The sequence below is a fragment of the Festucalex cinctus genome, chromosome 16, assembly GCF_051991245.1.
Source record: "Festucalex cinctus isolate MCC-2025b chromosome 16, RoL_Fcin_1.0, whole genome shotgun sequence".
Taxonomy (NCBI): Eukaryota; Metazoa; Chordata; class Actinopteri; order Syngnathiformes; family Syngnathidae; genus Festucalex; species Festucalex cinctus.
In genome coordinates this window covers 21,184,458-21,206,090 of record NC_135426.1, presented here as the reverse complement: position 1 = coordinate 21,206,090, position 21,633 = coordinate 21,184,458, and the positions used below count along the sequence as shown (strand labels likewise).

The 21,633-nt window shown below is 40.7% G+C and overlaps 1 protein-coding gene across 1 annotated transcript in view; it reads left to right on the top strand.

Moving 5' to 3' along the window:
* arhgef39 (Rho guanine nucleotide exchange factor (GEF) 39) overlaps window positions 1-21,428 on the top strand; it is a 31,087-nt gene extending 9,659 nt beyond the window's left edge. Inside the window, exons 6-12 of the mRNA XM_077499970.1 lie at window positions 4,495-4,565; window positions 8,210-8,338; window positions 13,614-13,843; window positions 17,356-17,444; window positions 19,498-19,615; window positions 20,649-20,743; window positions 20,838-21,428. Coding sequence (XP_077356096.1) covers window positions 4,495-4,565; window positions 8,210-8,338; window positions 13,614-13,843; window positions 17,356-17,444; window positions 19,498-19,615; window positions 20,649-20,743; window positions 20,838-20,874 — 769 coding nt within the window. The 3' untranslated portion in view covers window positions 20,875-21,428. The remainder of the gene's footprint in view (window positions 1-4,494; window positions 4,566-8,209; window positions 8,339-13,613; window positions 13,844-17,355; window positions 17,445-19,497; window positions 19,616-20,648; window positions 20,744-20,837) is intronic.
* Window positions 21,429-21,633: the final 205 nt, after the last annotated feature.

Here is a 21,633-nt window from a genome sequence, read left to right as displayed (position 1 = left end):
ATATTTTTTTATTTAACTATAATAAAGAGACAATGTTGTACAGAACATAACATGGCAATTGTTTACAATTGCTTGGACAAGGTGTACACGAATAACCTTGGATAATGAGCCACATGTTGCATTAGAGAAGACAAAGAGTTGTCTGTTTTGGTAAATTTCCATTACAGTTTGTGCGTGGTTTTATGAATATACTGCTGTAAAACGAAAAAATGTATGTCATAAGTACCTCCATCCATCCATCCATTTTCTTGACCGCTTATTCCTCACAAGGGTCGCGGGGGCTGCTCTGGGCAGTAGGCGGGGGACACCCTGGACTGGTTGCCAGCCAATCGCAGGGCACACAGAGACGAACAACCATCCACACTCACACGCACACCTAGGGACAATTCGGAGCGCCCAATTAACCTGCCATGCATGTCTTTGGAATGTGGGAGGAGACCGGAGTACCCGGAGAAGACCCACGCGGGCACGGGGAGAACATGCAAACTCCACCCAGGAAGGTCCGAGCCTGGACTCGAACCGGAGACCTCAGAACTGGGAAGCGGACGTGCTAAGCACTCGACTACCGTGCCGCCCGTCATAAGTACCTATGATATACAATTATCTGTGACTCTGACATGATAATCAGTCTCCAGTGCAGCCTTCGTGTTGCTTTCCTTGTCCACTTCCCGTCATTATCATTGATTCGTCTGACGTTCTGTGCGGAACTCGGGAGACTCGAGGGACGTGCCTAATAAATTCTATGATGATTCTAAGTGGCACGGAGATAATCATCGCTGGCTGGTAACTTACCTTTTCCTCGCTCTGGCTCCATCGCTGCAAACGGCAAGAAAATTGTTGTCCCGTATCACCGTTTAAGGATGATGGATGGCGAGCGAAGCACAGGGTGTGGATACTTATGTTGCTGCTCGGGGACGACTAAAATAATTGCCTTTATTAAGTGGCGTTCACAAGAGCCGACTGGAGTAGTCATCTGTCTCCTCTCTGCTGAGTTCACCATTATGACAGTGATGGGGTCTCAAGTAGATTGTGGCGCTGAATAGCAACCCCCTCTCTGCTTGTATCGGGCCGCATTTATGTCAATAATAGAGTTTTAGTTCTTATAGAGATGGCAGGAGGCCTTGGGATACGTACACTCTAAACCAAGCACAATTTAGCAAAACAAGGCATTGACCCAAAGGTAGGCTTACTTCAGAGGAGGAATATGTTCTATGTAAAAGGCATACAAAATCAGAGGTCTTCGGGTCATTGCCATTCTTGCTAACCATTGTGAACTGTCTAGTTGGGTGTTGTACTTCGCTGCCATACTTGAATTCATCTTTCATTTGACAAGGTGGGCTTTCAAATTAACTGCTTTTGTGTGCTCGGGCATTTATTCTGTCATCCCCTACAGCCAGGCACATTAAGGCTCCTCCAGACAAGGACAAACTTTTGATTAATTTCTTTTGAAACATTTTCTGAAAGATGTGGTTTGCAGGTACAACACAGTTATTTATTTATTTTTCTCCCCCACAGTAATTTGTTACATATTGTCTGTCTGACCCTGTACTTCATTGTCAGCAATGAAGCAAGGCTGGCAATGAAATCACTTACTTCATTTAGGTAATTCCATTTACAACCAAAAGAAAATTTGTCATGAAAAGCTCAAGATTATTAAATCTCCACCCATTGAAGTTTGGCACAATCCGATAATTAGATGGACACTTGCTTTCAATACAAAACATCATGGGTGGGGAGTCTCTGAAGTGAATGCGGTTGCTGCTGTCGCGGAGCCTTGGATAGACTCCAACGCCCGTTTCGCATCTGTAACTTACACACAGGACAGTGAGCCATGACCAAGCTGTGAAAAGACAAGATGCTGAGTGTGAGAGGCGAATGGGCATCGTGTGTATATTAAAAAAAAATAATTTGGTAAGTCCTGACAGTGATATCATGCAGATAAAGCAGAGTTACGACTGGATTTTCCGATCTGTGGGTCGTTTTCCACCATTGTGCATGTGCAAAGTGGGGAAACAGTCCGCTAACGGCATCTTACAAACAGAGTTGTGTTAAAGTTGTGCAGTGTTATTTTGAGGGATGAAAGGTGAGCTGCAGATTTAGTTATTTTTTTTTCATTGTAACTAAACCGATTTTTCCCCCCCACAGTAGTGGACTCTTTATTTAAATGGATTTACACTTTATAGTTATGGGTTAGATGGTGTCAATTGCGATTTTTTTTTTCTTTTTTTTTTCTTATCAACACCATTATAATTCTTGTGTACCAATGTGAAAATCTATGCATATCGAATATTTCAAGTACTACAAAGTTAAGGAGTTGCAGACCTGGCAGAGGTCTGCGTTCTTCAGATGCTCCTGTTTACAAATTGGAACATCTCGGAAACTAATTTTAACGATATTTATGTTGTTAAATGGATGGGTGCATACATAATTCGCATTACGACGCAGTCAGCAGCTCATGCGATCGTGGTGGTAGGTGCATCAAACCACCAGCTCGTACTTTCTATAGGAAATATCTGAGCTGTTGGGAATATGTTATTGTCTCATTATCTTTCTTTGCTGTGGTGCTAATGAGTAGGACAGGGCAGCTTAACAAGTAAGTGTCATTTACATTATTTGAAATCGGCTGTAATAATGCTCATTAGAGTGGTTCCTTTGTTACACTGGTGCTGTAATTAGAATTTCATCTCAACTCCTTGTTAAAAAAAAAAAAAAAAAAAAAAAAAGAAACGAGGGCACCCATTGCTAATAATGTCTGTAATGCATTTGTTACTACAAGATGATACAAGGAGAGAAGGAACTGGAATTATTTCTTCTTTTTAAGTGTCCCTTAATTGATGTTGGCTTAATTAGAGCTTGTTAGACATTCATTTCATTTCTAATCAGTGGCTGAGTACACGCACAATGCGCTCCTTCTCTTCTTCAGCAAATCCTCCCACCCCTTCCACCCACACACTTACCAATGTGATAGCCTGCTGTTAAGTCCCAACAAAATAAATGTGTGTTTACATGCTAGTGTTGAAAGGTAACCTTACAACAACTTCCTATCACAGATGGAAAATGATCAGTATTACTGCAGCTTACTGAGTCACTTAGTTGTGAAACTCTTCTTAGTGTGTACTGTTTGTCTGGTGGTTGTCTTTTCAAAACAGATCATGGAAGTAAAATCACTCAACAAAAACACACCGCAGGATAATCGGTCAGGGTAATCTTGTCAAGACATCTGATCATCGGGTCTTAACTGGCTTTGTTTGGAAGAGAAGAAAAATATCCAATGCTGAGCTATCGGTTATGCACGGCATGAAAGTGCTTAAAACATCACATTAGATGATAAATCTGCCAAAGCGCGAGCTGTTGTGCCGCTGCGCCTCGACATATACACATCAATTCAAACAATTACCGTATACTTTACGTAATTCACAATTGGCTTCTACCAACCAATTGACGGTTTACAACAGTGTGTTAAGCAGGTGGTCTTTTTGCCAGCCTAATGAACTCACTCAGTGGCACCATCATGTCTCTGCAACCAACTCAGACTACACAAAGACAGATCTTATAGAGTCAGACTCTGGAGAGAAAAAAAAAATCAATCAGTGCATTCCAAGGTTAAGTCATTTCAGTGGGGGGGAAAAAAGGCAAAGATATCATAACACGCTTCCGTCAACTCTACACATGTTTTGTAGAAAATCTAATAAAATTACTAATAAGATGTATGAATGGATTTTGTTTGTGTGCTGTCAAAGTTAAAGCATCAACTAATTAATTAATCACAAAAAATATCGCATTCATCATGTATTAACGCAGATTAATCACACTATTAATTTTTACAGTCCAGGTAAAAGTTTTCATTTAGCTGACAGAGGTTGGTTACGTTAAAGGTAGGACAGGTTGTTTTTGAACAATAAACATAACTTCATGCATCATAGTAAAGCATTTAATAAATACAAGTAATGAACGGATTAAAAAAAAAAAAGGAGGATGAGCATGTGCAGTGGATTAAATTTTTTGAAGACATCCTCATAACATTACATGTCGAAAAAAATTGACACATAAGTGCTCTTTAAATTTGGCGGGCAAAAAATGTTTCTAAAAAAAAAAGAGAGAGCCTTTTTAATTAAGCGATTAATTGTGATTAAACAGAATTCTGAGATGTGATTCTGATTAAAAAATGTGATCGTTTGACAGCTCTTAAAAAAATAAATAAATAAAAAATTCTGTTGAAGGATATCAAGATATCAATACAAATGCTAATATATATAACCTTTTTGAATTGATCTACTAAACAAATCTAATACTGCTCTAATAAATGTTTTAGTTGAATTCAATTTAGGACATTTCTCCACAGATGGATATTTGAAGGGATACAGTAAATCATGGGTCAAACTTCTACAAATAATCTTAAATGGCTTTTAGATGCAGGCAGATTTTTATTGATATTCTAGATACTGGACATACACTAACCTGATTTATTCACTCAATGAATTTCTGTTTTCTTAGGTATAAACGTTTACTGCAAGAGATGACTGCCAACACAAATCCAGATAACCCAGAGTTCCAACAGCTTTCACGTAAGTGCCTTTCGCAATTGTGCTCCTGTCTTGGTAATCTTTTTTCCCTCGCTGCGTGTCAGGGTCAATATTTTTTATTAAGGGATGAATAACTGCACTCTTTATCCCGCCCTCAAGTGGGCTGTGCCAAGGTTTGCTTGCTGCATGTATAGCTGCTGTGTTAAATGGTGCACTTTCAAATCCAGGTCACCAATAGGGATGACAGAATGAGTCAGTCAGTCTCATCTGGAAGCGTAATACAATTCTGCTCAATAAATGTTTTTTAATAAACATTTTCTGTCAACAACTACTTCATCTGTGAAACATGTAAAAGAGACTACACGAGCATGCGATGCTTTTCATGACTTTACTCGCTTTTGTGATTTAAAGGCGCATTTGTTGAAAATTTGGGCTTGAATTTCAAAGGATTCAACTTCTATTTTACAAGTCAGCGCTGAAAACTTTTCACTGTACCAGTCAGTCACCAGACAGTCATTCTGTAAGAAAGCCCTCATTATCTTCATTTGGCGAACAAAGACTGCGTTAGCATTCCCTTTCATTCCTCATTTGCTGTTATTGTCACAGCAGCGCTTTGGCCAGTGCAGAAAATGAAAGCGAGGCAAAGCTCAATGTGAGTGCAAGTTGTGGTTTGATGTGGATTTTGACATAATTAATTGGGATTGGATCAGAGACTATTAAGCAGGCCCGATATTAATAAATAAAGTCCTCCAACATCAACACAAATCTCGATAATGACTCATTTCAGTCGTCAAATAAACAGCGAAGTCGACTGAAGTGCGAATATACACAAGGAATTATTTATGTGTATCAATTAAAATCTCATTGCTGATGTGCTGCCTTTGCTTACAAATTAAAACAGCCCGTGACTGTAAGATGAAGGTACATATCTGAAAGTGCTCCACCATCGCCTCTTCCTCTTCTCATTAGTGATCTGTTTTTAAACTCGGCTGCTTTTTTTTTTTTTTTTTTATGGGGGTCGGGTGTGTTTGTGTGTGGGGAGGGGAGGAGGACCTTTCCATCGTCAGCCCAATTGTATTGCAAAGGGAATTATTTTTAAAAGATATTTCTGACAAATCACATTGTATCTGATTAAGGAAATGAGCTCATGCGGTACATTCCAAGAACTTTTGTTGTTGTTGTTGTTGTTGTTTTCTCTTGTGTTGCTCCCTGTCGTTCTCCCCTGAAGCTTCTCTTTTCTGCGTTGCTTTGCATTCTCGCTCAATTTAATTGTTATAATTGCGGCACTTTGGGAGTTTTTATTTGCCTGCTTACAATATGACACACCGAAGAACAACTCAAGTGCGGTAACAAGGTACGACCCGAGAAGTGGTGCTGAGACTTTGTCATAAAAGTTCTTTCAGCTCTTGTTCCATGGTCAAACTGTCTAAATTGTAAATAAGTGGAATAAAACGCTCCAAGAATTGCAAGATTCCGTCAGCGTGTCTAATGGGCTGGATGTATTATTAATGCCTCGGCCAGATCTCATGTCAAGAATACGGTAATTAGAAGTTGTTGTTTTTCCGAGGCAGCCGACGTAAAAAAATATTCCAAGCACGCATAACAAAGGGGAAAAGTCTACACGGATGCCTTGTTTGGTTTACATTGTAATTGTTGTGAAGTTAAGCGAGCCAATTAGGCGGTGATTATTTTAGTAGAGGCACGTCGCCGAGAGGCTCGTGTTCATCCAGACTTTCATTCCTCGGAACAAAAGTTGAAATGTTGCGCTTGAAATTAGGATTCAGCCGCGCGTCCTTACATTGAATGTGTTAATGATGTTGCTCTAAATGTTTACAGCTATTATCGGGGCTGTGTTGCAGTAATTCCATGGCTTTGTCCTTTTTGATGTATTATTCTTGGTGCAAAGATTTGTTGCTTTGTTGTAAAAACGAAAAACAGCAGCTTGCAAGATTTGAAAGAACATAGAATTAAACTTATTAAGAGGACATTAAATTTATGGAAATCAAACTGGTAAAGTAGGGTAAAGACAAACTGACATTTGGGCCTTCTGATCAACCTCACCAAAGCCCTGAGTATCAGATGTCTTTCTTTAAATTGTAATCTGTGCAATATTATATATACGCTTGTGCGTGATGAGTTGTGCCTCTCCTCACTCTTTCACTGTCAAGAAACGAAGAAACTGTTATGTTCTGAGGTTGGATCCCAAAAGCGCAGACACAAATAAGGAGTTTAACTGTTTATTCGCATAACATCGAGAGGCGTAGAACAAACTTGACTAGACGAGAAAGAACAAGAATGTATCAAGAATCACGAGACGCTAAGCTAACGTGGGCTATGGAGGTGCACAGAGGAACAGAGGTAATAATCCGACAAAAACACACACTTCTCAGACAGGCTTATATAGACAGCGAATCGATCTGATTGGTTGTGGCTAGACATGTGGGTAACAGGACTGACATGGAATTATCTGATTGGCTGTTGACCAGATAAAGAGATTAACGGTTCTCTACATCACATAGCTTCTGACATCACATAGCGTCTTACCAGTTGAAACTAGATGCTGGTCAGTTCAAAACAGACACTTGACCTTACGGTCATGACCCAAACATAACCCTTGCATGACCCTAGTCACGACAGTAAACATAACCCTTGCATGACCCTAGTCACGACAGTAAGCATAACCCTCGCATGACCCTAGTCACGACAGTAAGCATAACCCTCGCACGACGCTAGTCACGACAGTAAGCATAACCCTCGCATGACCCTAGTCATGACAGTAAGCATAACCCTCGCATGACCCTAGTCATGACAGTAAGCATAACCCTTGCATGACCCTAGTCATGACAGTAAACATAACCCTTGCATGACCCTAGTCACGACAGTAAGCATAACCCTCGCATGACCCTAGTCACGACAGTAAGCATAACCCTCGCATGACGCTAGTCACGACAGTAAGCATAACCCTCGCATGACCCTAGTCATGACAGTAAGCATAACCCTTGCATGACCCTAGTCATGACAGTAAGCATAACCCTTGTATGACCCTGGTCATGACAGTAAGCATAACCCTTGCATGACCCTAGTCATGACAGAAACCCCTCGCACTCAGTTCTCCAAAAAAAGAGGGAAAGCATGCGTGCTTCAAGAGGTTTATTTGTCACCAGTTAGAGTTTATTCAAAATATGACACGTTAAACAAGGGAGATTATGACATCGTGCAGTAAAATCCAACATGTTCAGACCAGATAAATATGTAAAATCAGCATATAAGGTTTGCTACCTTAATGAAACATATGAGACGTAGATGGGATAACGGAAATTAGCGTGGATTTTACCGTACTTGAGCAACACATACAAGCACAACATACCAAATAAACACAGCCATATATTCTCTCTGCTCTTTGTGAAGAATGACAATCTACCTCTCATAATTTCTTCAAATATTTTTGATTGAGCCTGTTTCGCCCACGGCAATTGGTCGCATATCCTGAATGGGTGGTCTTAAATTGGATTGAAGTGGTCTTAAATACGGTCTTGTGATGTAATTTTGCCTTTCCTGCTTATAACCCTACTAGAGTTTCTGCTGCTTGTTTCCTTCCATCCCATGTGGACTTCATAGTTAAAGTAAGTAAAGTCTTCCACACGCGGACGTTTGAAGCACTATGTGTGTGTTTTTTTTTGCCACAGGGGCGGTGGCTGCAGTGGAAGAGCTGCACCAGCGTATCCAGAACAATACCCGGCGCCACGAGAACCACCTGCAGCTGTGCCGGGTGCAGAAACTGCTGAAGGGGCGAAAGACGAAGGTGTTGGCTGCAGGTTAGGGAGCCTCTGATCACTTATTCTTTTCATCTCGTTGGAGCGCGGTACCTCAAACCACCCCTCTCCGCATCTATTGCCGTGTCCTGCGGGACTTAAGAGGGGTGCAAGTGTAGATACAGAAAAGGGAAATTCGCTTCATAAAGATGAATTGTGTACAGTAGGGAAGTCTTTTTATAGCCGATAATCCGTGCAACTTTCTCGCTCCAACGTGGTTTGAATGCTTTTCCTTTTCGCTTAACTTCCCTCTTGCTTTAATTATTTCCCCTCTTCCTTCCCTCTCTACTTGTGGAGCGGTGGCCCTTTTCTTCCCGCCTCCTGTTGTTGGTCCCCGGGGACGCCGGCCTCCTTGTTGCTCCGCTCGCCCTGCCAATCTCCCCCGGGACCAATTAGAGCCCAGTCTCATCTTGCGGACTCGCTGATAAAACGGCAGCCAAAGTGTGTGTGTTTTTTCCAGATATGGGTAATGCATGTATGCGCCAAGCCACATGTGTGTGTGTGTGAGGGGTGAGTTTGTTTTCTTGGTATTACTGTTTTTTTTTTTCTTTTCTGTTTGTGCTGGTGCAAGCGTGCAATAGCAGCGGCATTTCTCTAATGCCGATGTGGGAAGTTTCAAAAGCTCCTTTCATTCAAGTTCTCAGGCCCCTCACAACTCCACCGCCTTTCCAGCCAATAAACCCCCGGTCCCACCAGGCCGACTTCAGAGCAACCGCGGCCTCACACCGACCCATTTTGCTTCCCACCGCACCAGCATCGCCATCTTATGTAGCGGGGGGGAAAAGCAAACCTCTGCCTTTTACAGATGAGATGCATCAGGCCCCTCAAACATATTAAGTAGCTCTGTAGGAGATGTGGTGTGTGCGTGTGCGTGTTTAGCCACAGTGAGACACAAAGCCTGAATCAATGGGACATCGATACAGGAGACAGACATCCCGTTCCCCTCGGAGACGACCGATTTATGTCTGCCTCCTGCTTCCTTCAATTTACAATACAGATATTTCACATTTGTCATTTTATCTCAGGTGTCTCTTGAGAAAATTATTTGTGTGGCATAATAACATCACAGCCCTTTCAATAATGGCAGCGTTTGAAGAGGCGTTGAGAAGCATCAAAATAACAGACAGAAAGATGCACTTTTTCATAGTTTGGCTGGTCCTGCGACTTGTACTCAAGCGTGACTTGTATGTACAGGATTAAAATTAGAGCTCGGACTGGCACCCAAAATACCCGTTCCGTTGGAATGTGGGAGGAGACCGGAGTACCCGGAGAAGACCCACGCAGACACGGGTAGAACATGCAAACTCCACCCAGGAAGGCCGGATCCTGGAATCGAACCTGAGTCCTCAAATGCAGAGTTATCAAGCAGATGTGCAGATGATGCAAAGTGTCGTCACACCATTTAAAGTGTAACCTTGCTCTGCCAACTGAATTCTCGTGGTATTTGTGAGTTCACAAACGCCCGAGAATACATCTTGTACCGAGCCCGTTGATCTCCACCCATCCGAATGACCAATCACAGAGTGTTTGAGCATGATATGCAGCTGTGACGAAACTAGGAAGCAAACACAAAAACCTAACACATACGAATGGACGTTGCAATTAATTCTGTCCTTACAGAATTACTCACCGTTTCCTTGTTAAATGTTGAACAGCGAGAGGCGCTTCGTGCATTTTTAGCTTCGACGAGAATGAAGACGACACTTTCATACGTGGCCACGATTGGTCAAAACAAACGTGTACAAGATGGCACATCGTCCAATCAGCTCGAAGTATTGTACAGAATGTCCCGCCTTTCCCGAGCAAATCACCACTCAGTCCCAGATTGATATTTTGGAGAACTCCCTTGAGTGAATCACAATATCAATCTGGCTATTGCCATGTTATTTAAAGTGACCAGTAGTAGTAAAATCTGGCATATGATCAACTTTAAAACTGTGTGATTGTTAGCTCAAAATTCAGCTTGAAATCATATTCCTATAACTGCACTTTCGTAACCGGATGGAAAATACGCATTGGTACGTTTATACGGTAGTTTTCTTCAATCTTCATTGTGCTGGAGAAAACCAGTAGGCAACTTGGTTTTCTAGAACTTGATAAACCAAGTTACTTAAATATATGCCCAGTTAAGTCCAAGTCTGACCTGTCCTCATTCTGTCACATCTCGACAGTACAGAGGAACAGGACCCTTTGTAGATGAACCTTTTATTTCCTGCCCCACCTTTCCCTCGCCCCCCCACCACGGCCTTGCCCAAAAGACTTTGTAGTGGAGCCGAGGTGCTCTTTGACAAGGAACACTGAAAAGCCTTTACATGGAGAGGAGTGCTCGGCACCTCCTGCTCTTTGAACCCTCTGCTGCCTCAAAGCCCCGCGGACGGTCAGATGCTGGCAGGGAGTCTGAGAAGTACCTGGTCCACCAAGAGACTTCTCTTCTTGCAGTGTTGCCAATTTATCAGAACCTTGTCAACATTTTCTGTCAAGGCACAGGTGATTTAAAAAAAAAAAAAAAAAAGCAGTTTGTTGATTTGAATACACGGAATTTAACTTGACGTCTTTGAAGTGCATCCGTTTCAGTACGCTGGACACAAGCAGCTTTCTGATGCTTGAGCAAACATGCAACACATTACTGCCCAAGCATGAATTAGAAGCGACGGCACGCTCCGCTATTCCATTACGACGCCTCCACTTGGTTTATTACGAAAACTCACGGCGGTCTTCACAAGCTGGCGCAGAAGAAACGGCACCTGCCAGCATTGCAGGCATTTTCAATTCGCTGATGTGTCACTTCGGAAGTATAAACTTAGCATGGTGAGTCATCTTTCATTGGATCTTCACTTTTGTGTAATCCTGACTCCTAAATTGTGATATAGAGATTAATACGCAGCCCCGGGAGAAAAAAAAAAAAGACTACTAAACGATTATCAGTTTGTCTGATTTTGCTATTAGTTAAATAGTTTATAATTAAAGTGGGGCTGGACGATGTGGCCCAAAATCACGGTATAAACTGCATCCCTTCACGGTAACGGTATATATCACGGTATAGAATTACGGTAAGTATATTTTATCTGTTTTTAATAATCTGCTTGCTGTTTTACATAGTCCTTTATAGAAGATAAATGGATGAAAAAAACAATTAAAGAATACATTTAAAGACATTTATTGTGCTGATGCCATCAACATGCACTACTTCGGTATGACGGTAGAGTCAAATCTCTACATACGGCAAATTTCATACCTTATATTGAATATACCGTTTATATCACCCAGCGCTAAATAAAATACTTTTTTTTTATTCTGTAAACTACTGACAACTAAATAACTCCCAAATCATATTTAGCTATTTCGCTGATTTCTTTCCCTGTTCTAGCCTCCCCAAAAAGCTTGTCTGTGTTTCTAATGAGTGAAATAACACTACAATAACACCATTCATCCAGTCATCTACCCATTTCTTAACCGCTTGCTCAAGAGATTGTAAAGACTTAATACATCGTGCTGGTCCTTCTCTCTTTTTCCTTCCCTGTTTATTCTTTTTGCTAATTTGATCATATTATGTATGTATTAATTACACACCATCAAAGGGAACCTAAATGTCCTTGACGAAGTGATTAGTTTGTGACGTTTAAATGAACGGTTGTCAACCACTGCTTCAGCAACTGAGAATCTCCTATCTCCAGACTGTTTTTCACTGTGACACCCATGGCATTTTAAAAGCAATTTGACCCTTGCACTTCATCTCAACAGGCTTGTCTGTAGCGCAAAATGTCCACGGTGAGCCCGAAAGGCACGGCTCGGGCCACCCAGGCTAGTTGCAATCACAGGCGGCTAACTGGGGTAATTACAAAAAAAAAAAATACCCCGGACCCATGTTTGAATGTTCATCTTTATCTATCCAAATGTCAGCCTGTTGCTTATTAGCTGTGGTCATGGCTCTGCCAATCAAAGAGATGAGCAGCAGCTACACATATATAGGCCTGTACCTCCCGCGGTGTCTGTCTTTAGATTTCATGTCATCTTCTTGGTTTTTATGTCAGCTTGACCTACAGGAGTCTAATTAATTTGGTTGTCCAATTGCTGTCGTCTAATGCAAAAGAGATGACACTAATTACTGCTTCTCGCCATCAATCAGTGTATTCCACCGTTCCACAATCGGCTGAGAATAGCTGGAAAATTCTACCACTTTTATTTAGATTCTTTTGACAGGCAACTGAGCAAAATTGTTGCAATGGTACCATCGTGTACCATCTTGGTAGCAAGGAAATACTGTGACTGCACAGTATATTCAAGTGAATTGAGGAGCTTCATGTAATGTGTTGTCACCATCTTATGCACACATGCTGATTCGAGTCAATTTGTGGAGGAACTCAAACATGTTGCGTTCCCCTTGATCTGGCCAGTATCGTGGGTTGTAAACGGAGGTGACCAAAAGATGCCTAATTAAAATTAAGCTGCATTAATAAACGTACCCACCAGAGGGTGCTGGAACTGCACAAATCGAATACAACCTCACTATTTAAAAGGCTGCTTGAAATACTGTGACATGACGACTAAGATATTGTGGCAATTTTAACCCATTTTCGCTGAAGCAAACCCCTTCACTACTGGATTTGGACTGATTTTGCAAGGCCCACAGAATATTGTGTTCTATTGCTATAAAAACATGGAAACTACCAAAAGAAAGATTAGAGTCTCTTCTTTCATCCGGAAAAAAACGTATATTTCTATCTGTTTCCATTTTGCATCAATATGCATTGGAATATAGCTAAAAGTTTCATCATTATTCATAAATCTGCTAAGAACTATGGGGAAATGGCTTGTTTTCATCATGGCCCTGGTTGATCTCTTATATTCTGCTGCCTCCTGCTGGCCGTTTTTGTAATTACTACCATTTTTCATCCATTCTCTGCCATTGAGAGGCTGCGTCAAGGCCTTCTGTATGCTCTAGCATAAATGTATAAATGTGTCTTTGGGACACTTACTACATGGTGGCAAATGAGTTAATATTGCAATACTGCTGCTGAATGTACTCAACACAATGTCACAAGTGCTGAAACTGAACTCACGTCAACAGGTGCCCTGAAGGTTGTATTTGGCACAGTGGGACACAAGCTCACATTGTGGCCTGCGCCGCCGTAGGGCAAAAACATCCACCGGCTGTCCAAACTCATCTCGCTTGCAACATTTCCTTTTCCTCTGCTGCAGAAAGACACCTTTACAGACCACTGCTGCATGTACAGTATACGTGTATCTTAAAGACGATGTGCATGCGTCTCTTCTGCAGGGAGGTGGTACATCCGTGAAGGCTGGCTGAAGGTGGTCCCTTCCAAAGGAGCAGACGCGAAACCCAAGATGTTTTTCTTGTTTTCCGACATGCTTCTGCAGGCCAAGCGATGCGGCGCCTTGCATCCCACCCACAGTGACAAGTTTGCGGGCCAGCACGCTTATCCTCTGCGAGAGTGCGCCGTGGAAAAGGTGTTCGGCCACACCAAGGGCAAAGGAGGCCTTCTCAGCGTGAGTTTCGGCCTCGTGCCATTTTCTATTGGCTGATGTAATCTGCGGGAGCCATAATTCTGGATCATTACACAGTACTTTCAACACTACTAGTGCTCAGTGTTTACTAGGGATGTAACGATATCACAATATGAAGGTCACGCTGTGAAAATTATCACGATATTGTGGGGCTGTTGGCGATATTTAAAAAAGATCGCAATATTGTAAAAAAAAGAAAAGAAAAAGAGCTCACACTAAAAAAAAAAGCACAATATTGTGCTTTTGTACATAACAGCAATGCATATAAACCACCTACAATCTCTAATAACAACAGTGAAGCTCTTACTTGCTAATGCAAGCACACATTGATCGCTTCACAAGCAAATTAGGTTCCCCTTCATCTGACAATTAGCGCAGATTTTGAACATAGAAGGCCAAAACATCCCTAATGAAAATTAAATTGCGCTAATAAAATAGCCACTAGAGGGTGTTAGATCTGCACAAATGGAAATCAATCTGACTTTTTTAAGAGATGTCTTCCTTTTAAATATTGTGAACATGACGACGACGATATTGTGGCAATTTTTACTATCACGATATCACGATATTGCCTTTATCGTGACATCCCTAGTGTTTACCAGTGTAGATTTTTAACGCTCTAGTGTTGGACTAAAACTGGTTAAGTGTGACAAAAGTAACACTGAAAAGTGTCAGATTTACACTCATTGGTTTAGACACATAGTGTAAACACTTTTCTAGTGTTATATTTAAAACTACTGGCGATTTTGCTGTGTACAGTAAGTTTACTAATAAATCTAATGTAAGCATGCTGCAGCAGGTGTGGCGACATCTGCTTATTGACTCCAGTAACACATGAGTGAACCCTAAGCACAAGCGTTTATTCCTCTTTTGACGCATGTTGCATGTTTGAGTCCTGACACTTGCGACGGTTTGATGATGTAACATGGAGTTCAACAGACGTTTGGAGTGTCAGTTACTTCCTTCAAAACCCCAAAAAGTTCAACTTTTAATGTTTCTCTGCCTTTGGTCCGATCCGTCTCCCAGGTCTCAGCGCAGCTGCCGGCTGACAAATTACGTCTAAATGATGTAGTCGCTGTCATGAAACATTCAACGGAACGAGTCGCGCGTCATTGAGCGAGCAACCAAAGCGTTTATGCGGCAAGTGTTTACTGCCAATGCCGCCGCGGTATCAATATTCATTTCGGCTGATGCGCCGTCTCGGAGAGCGCTTTATGTTCTGCTGCTAATGTGCGTCGCTCTGATACATAAGCAGCTATGCCGTGCTTTGATCGCGCTACTTGCAGGATTCAATTGCTTTTCATGTGGATTGGCCCTGAGTATGCAGTAGGCCAAAAAACACTGGCAACGCTAAAAAGTTTGATTTTTCTTTTTTTTTTCTCTTTTTTTTTAAGGGGGTACTATTGCAGTCATTTTTGTTGTTAACCAGGCCCATGGGACTTAATTTAAGGCAGTTTTATTTTTTTTAACATTATTTTCTAAAATTTATAATGATAATCTTATGACAATGAAGTCATACATTCTTAGCTTAATAGCATGGCCATTTTTATTTTATTTTTTTACGTTTTTGGGTAACATAAAACACATCAAATTCACTAATCAAGAGACTAGTTGCCTCGATTTAATCTTTGTAGATTACCATGACCTCGATGACTATCTGATGATCTAAATACAGTACACAGACATAAAGACAAAACACAATTTTACAGTAAAATAAAATATTATTTTTGAGATAAAGTTATACTATGGTGAGAAATAAAGCATGTGTGGGGCTGATTTTCAAATACACTTTTTCAAATATGGCTAACTTGAAAAATGTGTAACTTTTAAGATGATGACTTTTCAGTTTGGATCCCATACTGTCCTCTAAAAAAGTAAAAACATTCTAAATGGATTTTGATTGCAACACAATACTGCATTTATAACATATGATGTCTTCAAAGGTAACCCATCTTTTGTTCACTTTGTCCAGCAACTTTTAATTTATTCTAACAAAATAGCCTCAGCCTGAGTGGAAAAGGACATTTTATAATGTCACTCAACTGCAATCGTAATATTAAGCACGGGTGGACAAAATCACAATTATTGCCCAAAGTCGTTTAGCCTTCTAAATGAAAACTAATGAAAAAAAACTTGCGCCGGAATGAGCGCATGCAGTCTTTGGAGTGTGTTAACAGCCAAGCAATACAGTGACGGCAGTCGACTGGTGAGATAATCTCTCAGTTGCTGGATCAGATTAGCGGCCAGATCCATCTCTTCCGGCCCTCCAGTAAATACATCTTCCTCCAGCCTTGTCGCTGCTTTCCGCCACGTTATCTAATGGCAGAAATGGCATTTCATTAGCCTCTTATCCCACCGAGGCCCCAATGCATACTCAATAGCATTACCCGTAATTTCTCATAAGGACACATTATTGATCCCGGCCACTACCTGAGCTCAAGCAAGGAAAAAAAAAAAAAAAAGGTCTGTCAGCACTCCAGGGCCCTCCTCATCCGGTGCCATGAAGAATTAAAGCTAAATTAAATTTGACAGCTGTAAATGCCATGGCAATCTATATGCAAAATTTGTGAGTCAAAAAAAAAAAAATCACTTTTATTAAAATTTATTGTATTCTCCCCCCCTTTTCCATCAGGGTTGTTTGTTTTGCGGCTCACCCTTCGTTTTTCCCCTTCAACTTCCTTTTTCTCCCCTCGCTGCTGGAATATTTTTTCCCACATCCCCGACAGATTCTCTTTGATGTATAAATAATCGAGCGAAATTACGTGTGCCGCGCTCTGTCGTCCTTATTATACAAAGTAATTTCTACCTAAGAGGGTCAGATTTCCTGACAAATCCCTAATTACGGCACTGCAAAAAAAAGAAGAGCAATCTACTTATGCGTGAATCGAGTGCCTCGTCTCACGCACCACTCAATTCAGACCCTTTAATTAGATAGATGAAGGAACCTTTTTTTATTTTTTATCTTAATCTATTTAATGTATAATAAGAGAATATCCGGCGGTGTTTTAAAAAAAAGATGCTGGATAAGCTTCTAAGTTCCTTCCAAATACTCATGAAAAGGATCAATATCGTCACCAAACAAGCGAGTTCCTATGTCTGAAACGTCTGCAGCTTCAGGTAAATGTAAAAGGTCATTTAATATAGAGAAGGCCTTTCGAATCGGGTCGCTCTTAAACTCTTTAAGATCTGTTTGGAAGTTCATTTTTCATGCTGTTTTTAGCAATAACTTGATGAACTCCATACTTAATTAAATAATGGATGGACGGCTGATGGAGGTGATAAACTGCTACGGAGAAGTGAGTTTTCCTGTATGGTCAGCAGGAAAGTGTAGCGATATTTACTGTTATGGCCTGCCTCCTACTGTTTAGATACTGTTATTACAGTTGTGCAGGAGTTTCAATGAAGTTTGTGACCCTATGAATAAAATTGACATTACCAATCTTTGAGTTGTTGCTATTTATATGTTGGAGTAAAATGAACTTTTCCTCTTCCAGCTGACTTTTCCCAAAGCCAAACTCCTGCTCATGTCAAGCAACCAGGAGGATTTTAATGATTGGTACCAAAGCCTATCTTCAGCAGTCAGGTATGGAACTAGTGCAACATCAATTACTGAAGAACATTAATGCTGATTCTGTTCAAAAGCTGTTTGAACACAATCGAATAAAAGTCTCAAACATTTTTTTACAATTTGTTTAAATGTGTTTCAAGCTTGCGGAAGGGTTATTTTAGACATATAGACAACAGCATTTTCAACAAAACTATCTTAGGAACTGGAGCTAAAACAGAAAAAGGAGAATTAGCCCATATCACAAACCTGAAAGTGAAAAGCGATGATGAGACTCATCAATCATATTAGCTTGTGTAGTAGGGCTGGGTTTAAAAAATAAATAAATAAATAAATCGAAAAATTGATATCAAATCAATCCTTTTCAGGCAGATTATTTTCTCTTTTTCCCATAAATTAAAAAAAATAGAACTTTAAAGTCCAATTTTTATTTATTTTTTGTATCTTACCGTTTTCTTTTATTAAATTAAAATTTATGTTCACGTGATTGTGATTGTGATTAATTAATTAGTTATCGCATTAATCATGTATTAACTCAGATTAATTAATTTTGACTGCAGATGATCCTTTATCTTGACAGCGGGCGGCTACTTTAAAGGTAGCACAGGTTGTGTTTGAACAATAAACATAACATGCATTAAAGTGAAGCATTTAATAAATGTTTGCGTGTGACATTCGGAATATTTGTTTATTGGGTTCATTTTTTACCACTTTAAATTATGCAAGTAATTAACTGATTAGAGAAAGAGGAGGATGAGCATGTGCAGTGGATCCAAAAAAATTTGACGACGTCCTCTTCTTAACGTTGAATGCCGAAAAAATTTACACATAAGAAGTGCATTTTATATTTAGCGGGCAAAAAAATGTTGGAAAAAAAGCCTTTTTAATTAAGCGATTAATCATGATTAATCAAAATTCTAAAATGTGATTAATCTGATTAAAAATGCACTGTTTTTTTTGTTTTGTTTTGTTTTTTTGATAACATGTGGCAGTAAAAGAGTTAAGAAGAATTTATGTGCCATAATTAACCAATATGAAAGTGAATCCAATCAAAATTGAATCAAACTGACCTTGTGAATCGAAATCGAATCGATTGAGGAAATTAGAATTGATGCCCAGCCCTATTTTATAACTTTACACAAATGTTATAATTGATTCAACTCATCTTTTGGCATTCACACACAAATTCCCAATGTAGTGGGGTCACGTTTAGCGAACCGTGATATCGCGAGGGAAGACTGCAAAACTAAAATGGTGCAATGTATGCCCAGAACCGGGTGAACCTTTCTGACTCTCAGACCAGCATTGATCGGCAGGACCTCGGGAAGTCCACCGGGCCGCTCGACTCTGGAGGAAGGTCCCTGAAATGAGCAGAGGCCAGCTATACCATAAGGACCCCTCCGACCCTGCCGTGCCGGGCCCCTGGTGCTAATTAGTTTATCCCGTTGTCAGGGAGGCTGTCATAGCGCTACGGACCACCCCGGCGGACGAGGCTCTAAAGGCTCTAAACTCCGGGGAGCGTAATTAGCCGTAGCGCAGGACCGAGTCGAGGACGGGCCGAAAGGAGCAGAGGTCAGCGGCGCCAGAGGCCCGTCGGGTGTGAGCGCGTGTCCACACACGGCTAAATTATTGATTTCCAGAAGTCTTCACAATGCTTGACTGACATCCCTGAATCGGAGTCCATTTTTTCCCCCGCCTCTATTATTTTTAATGACAAAATTACCCGTCCATTGTGGAGTCATCGTTATTATCCGACCGCTTTTTTTCCACGCCATTGTTTTTCTCGGTACGCGCTCTTCACGCCGCCGCTAGTAGACAGGGGACTTAATTAGTGACTAGATCAATGCGCGGTGGCACTAAATGAAGGATGAGCTCTGCTAAGGCCCGACCACCAGGGATGTGGTGGATGCTAAACACCATTGAACCCTTACTTACCTTTTCATTTGCAGCTATAAGCTTTTCCGCCTCACTTGGTCGCCCGGCTGTGTTCGTTAGCATTAAAAAAAATAAAAAATAAAAAAAAAAACATGCAAAGCCAACTCACCATTGTACGTTTGCACCGTGTTTGCAGGAAGCTGCAGCCCAAGTCGACGGTTGTCCTTCAGCGAGAAGATTTGAACCAGGAAACCCGCAATTTACCAAGCAGCAGCAACGCCAGCAGGAAGAGGAACATGATAAATACAAACATGGTAAGAAAACGGTAAACACACAGCAGAAATTACTGTATCTACTGTAAGGCTCACCGAATTATAAGGCGCACCATCGTTGAATGACATATTTTAAAACTTTTTTCATATATAAGGCACTACAGTAGAGGCTGGGTTTACGTTATGCATCCATTAGATGATGCTGCGCTAAAGGGAATGTCAACAAAACAGTCAGATAGGTCAGTCAAACTTTATTAATAGATTACAAACCAGCTTTCTGACAACTCCATTCACTCCCAAAATGAATAAACAGCTGTTTTATTATTTTCTCTGAGGTAAAGTATTAGTATTAGCTCGCGATCCAAGATGGCGGGATCTTCTGCGCATGCGCGTCACCGATCGTGCAGGGTCACCGATAGCGTCTTGACAGCGAGACCTGTTGCAGCTCAATATTGATCCATATATAAGGCGCACTGGATTATAAGGCGCATGGTCAGCTTTTGAAAAAACTGAAGGCTCTTCGGTGCGCCTCATAGTGCGGAAAATACGGTACTTAAGATTGTCCAGTTTGAGAAATTCAAAACAATTTAATAGGTAACCATTAGGATTAATTCAAATATAGTTTAGTTCGGTTTTGGACCACGCTCATCATTTAAAGCAATATTATCGCAAGTTATATCTTATAAATGGAACTGCTTTGATTCTAATCCATCCCCCACAATTAACACCAACATTTTTTTTTTTTTTTTTTAAGTAAGAAAAAAAGAGTACTGTACAATTGAACCAACTTCCTCATCAATTTGTACAATTAGCTTGCAAACGAGCTTAAGTAAAATACTAGCCAAAAGTGATGTGACATCAAACAGTTAAACAAATAGAAACAATACAACACCAGCTATTAGTAGCTTTTTACATGAATGTGAATTCAGCATTAAAGATCTTTGCAGTTACGACCCTTTTTTTCCCCCCTGCAGCCCTATTTAGTGTGATTTGAAGTATGTGCTGCAGTCATGAAGTTAGTGGTGATCTGAATCAGTCTTTAGGACTGACCTGAGCTTTCTCCCCGTCTGTGCAGGTGAACGATCAGCCTGGTGAGCTTGCTCAGGGACCAGCCATTGAGTGGGACAGTAGCGCCCCCAAAAGGATGAAACAGTCCACTGCAGAGCACAGGTGATTTCAGCCTTTTTTTTTTCCCTTTATTAAGTGTTATGCTCTCTATATAACATTGTAAGCCTGTTTATTACTTTTTGTTTGCATCCAACAGTTCGGAGGCATCCACGTCAAGCTGCGTTATCCTCTGAGAGATTTCTTTCCCAAATCCGGATGCAATTCCATGCGCGTGCGCGCACGTGACGACATGGGATCCGATCGTGACGGTCTGAGAGTTTCACTTCAGACTTTTTACGCTCACTCCAGGGCCTCCATGTTTTCATCATTTTACGCTTTTTTGAACAACTTAAGCCCTCTTATGGTGCAATACAATCTTTCTTATCGCTGCTTTATAAACCAAATATGATGTTAACATTCCTGCTTAATTAACAGTTCATTTTAAAACTAATATAGGTCAGTCGCACTCCATTGTTATTGTCACATGTTTACACCCAAAGCCAGTTGCATTCTTATATATATATTGTTTTATGTTTTTCAATGTAAGTGTATATTCTATTTTATCCTTATGTAAGCAAATGTGCACTTCTGTTTGATTCAGAAAATGCCACATCAATCAGCAGTAATTTGGGAGTTTTTAAGATGAATTGATTCATATCATCTCGATTCCAAATACTATTAAGATGATAAAATCAATCACAAAATGCATCTAGAAATGGCAATCATTTCCCAATAAAACTTAAAAAAAAAGAGAGAAAAAAAAAAGGACATTGTTGTGCCTTTTTTTCAGCCTACAGCAATCAGATATGTCCACTAGATGGAGACAAAACCATGGCCATAAATCGAATTGCGTGCTGGTTACAGCACCGCCACCTGGCGGTCGGGAGGGACGAAATAGAACTAGTTCTGAATGTGGCCATAAATAGAAGCTCTTTACATAAGCAAATTAGGGA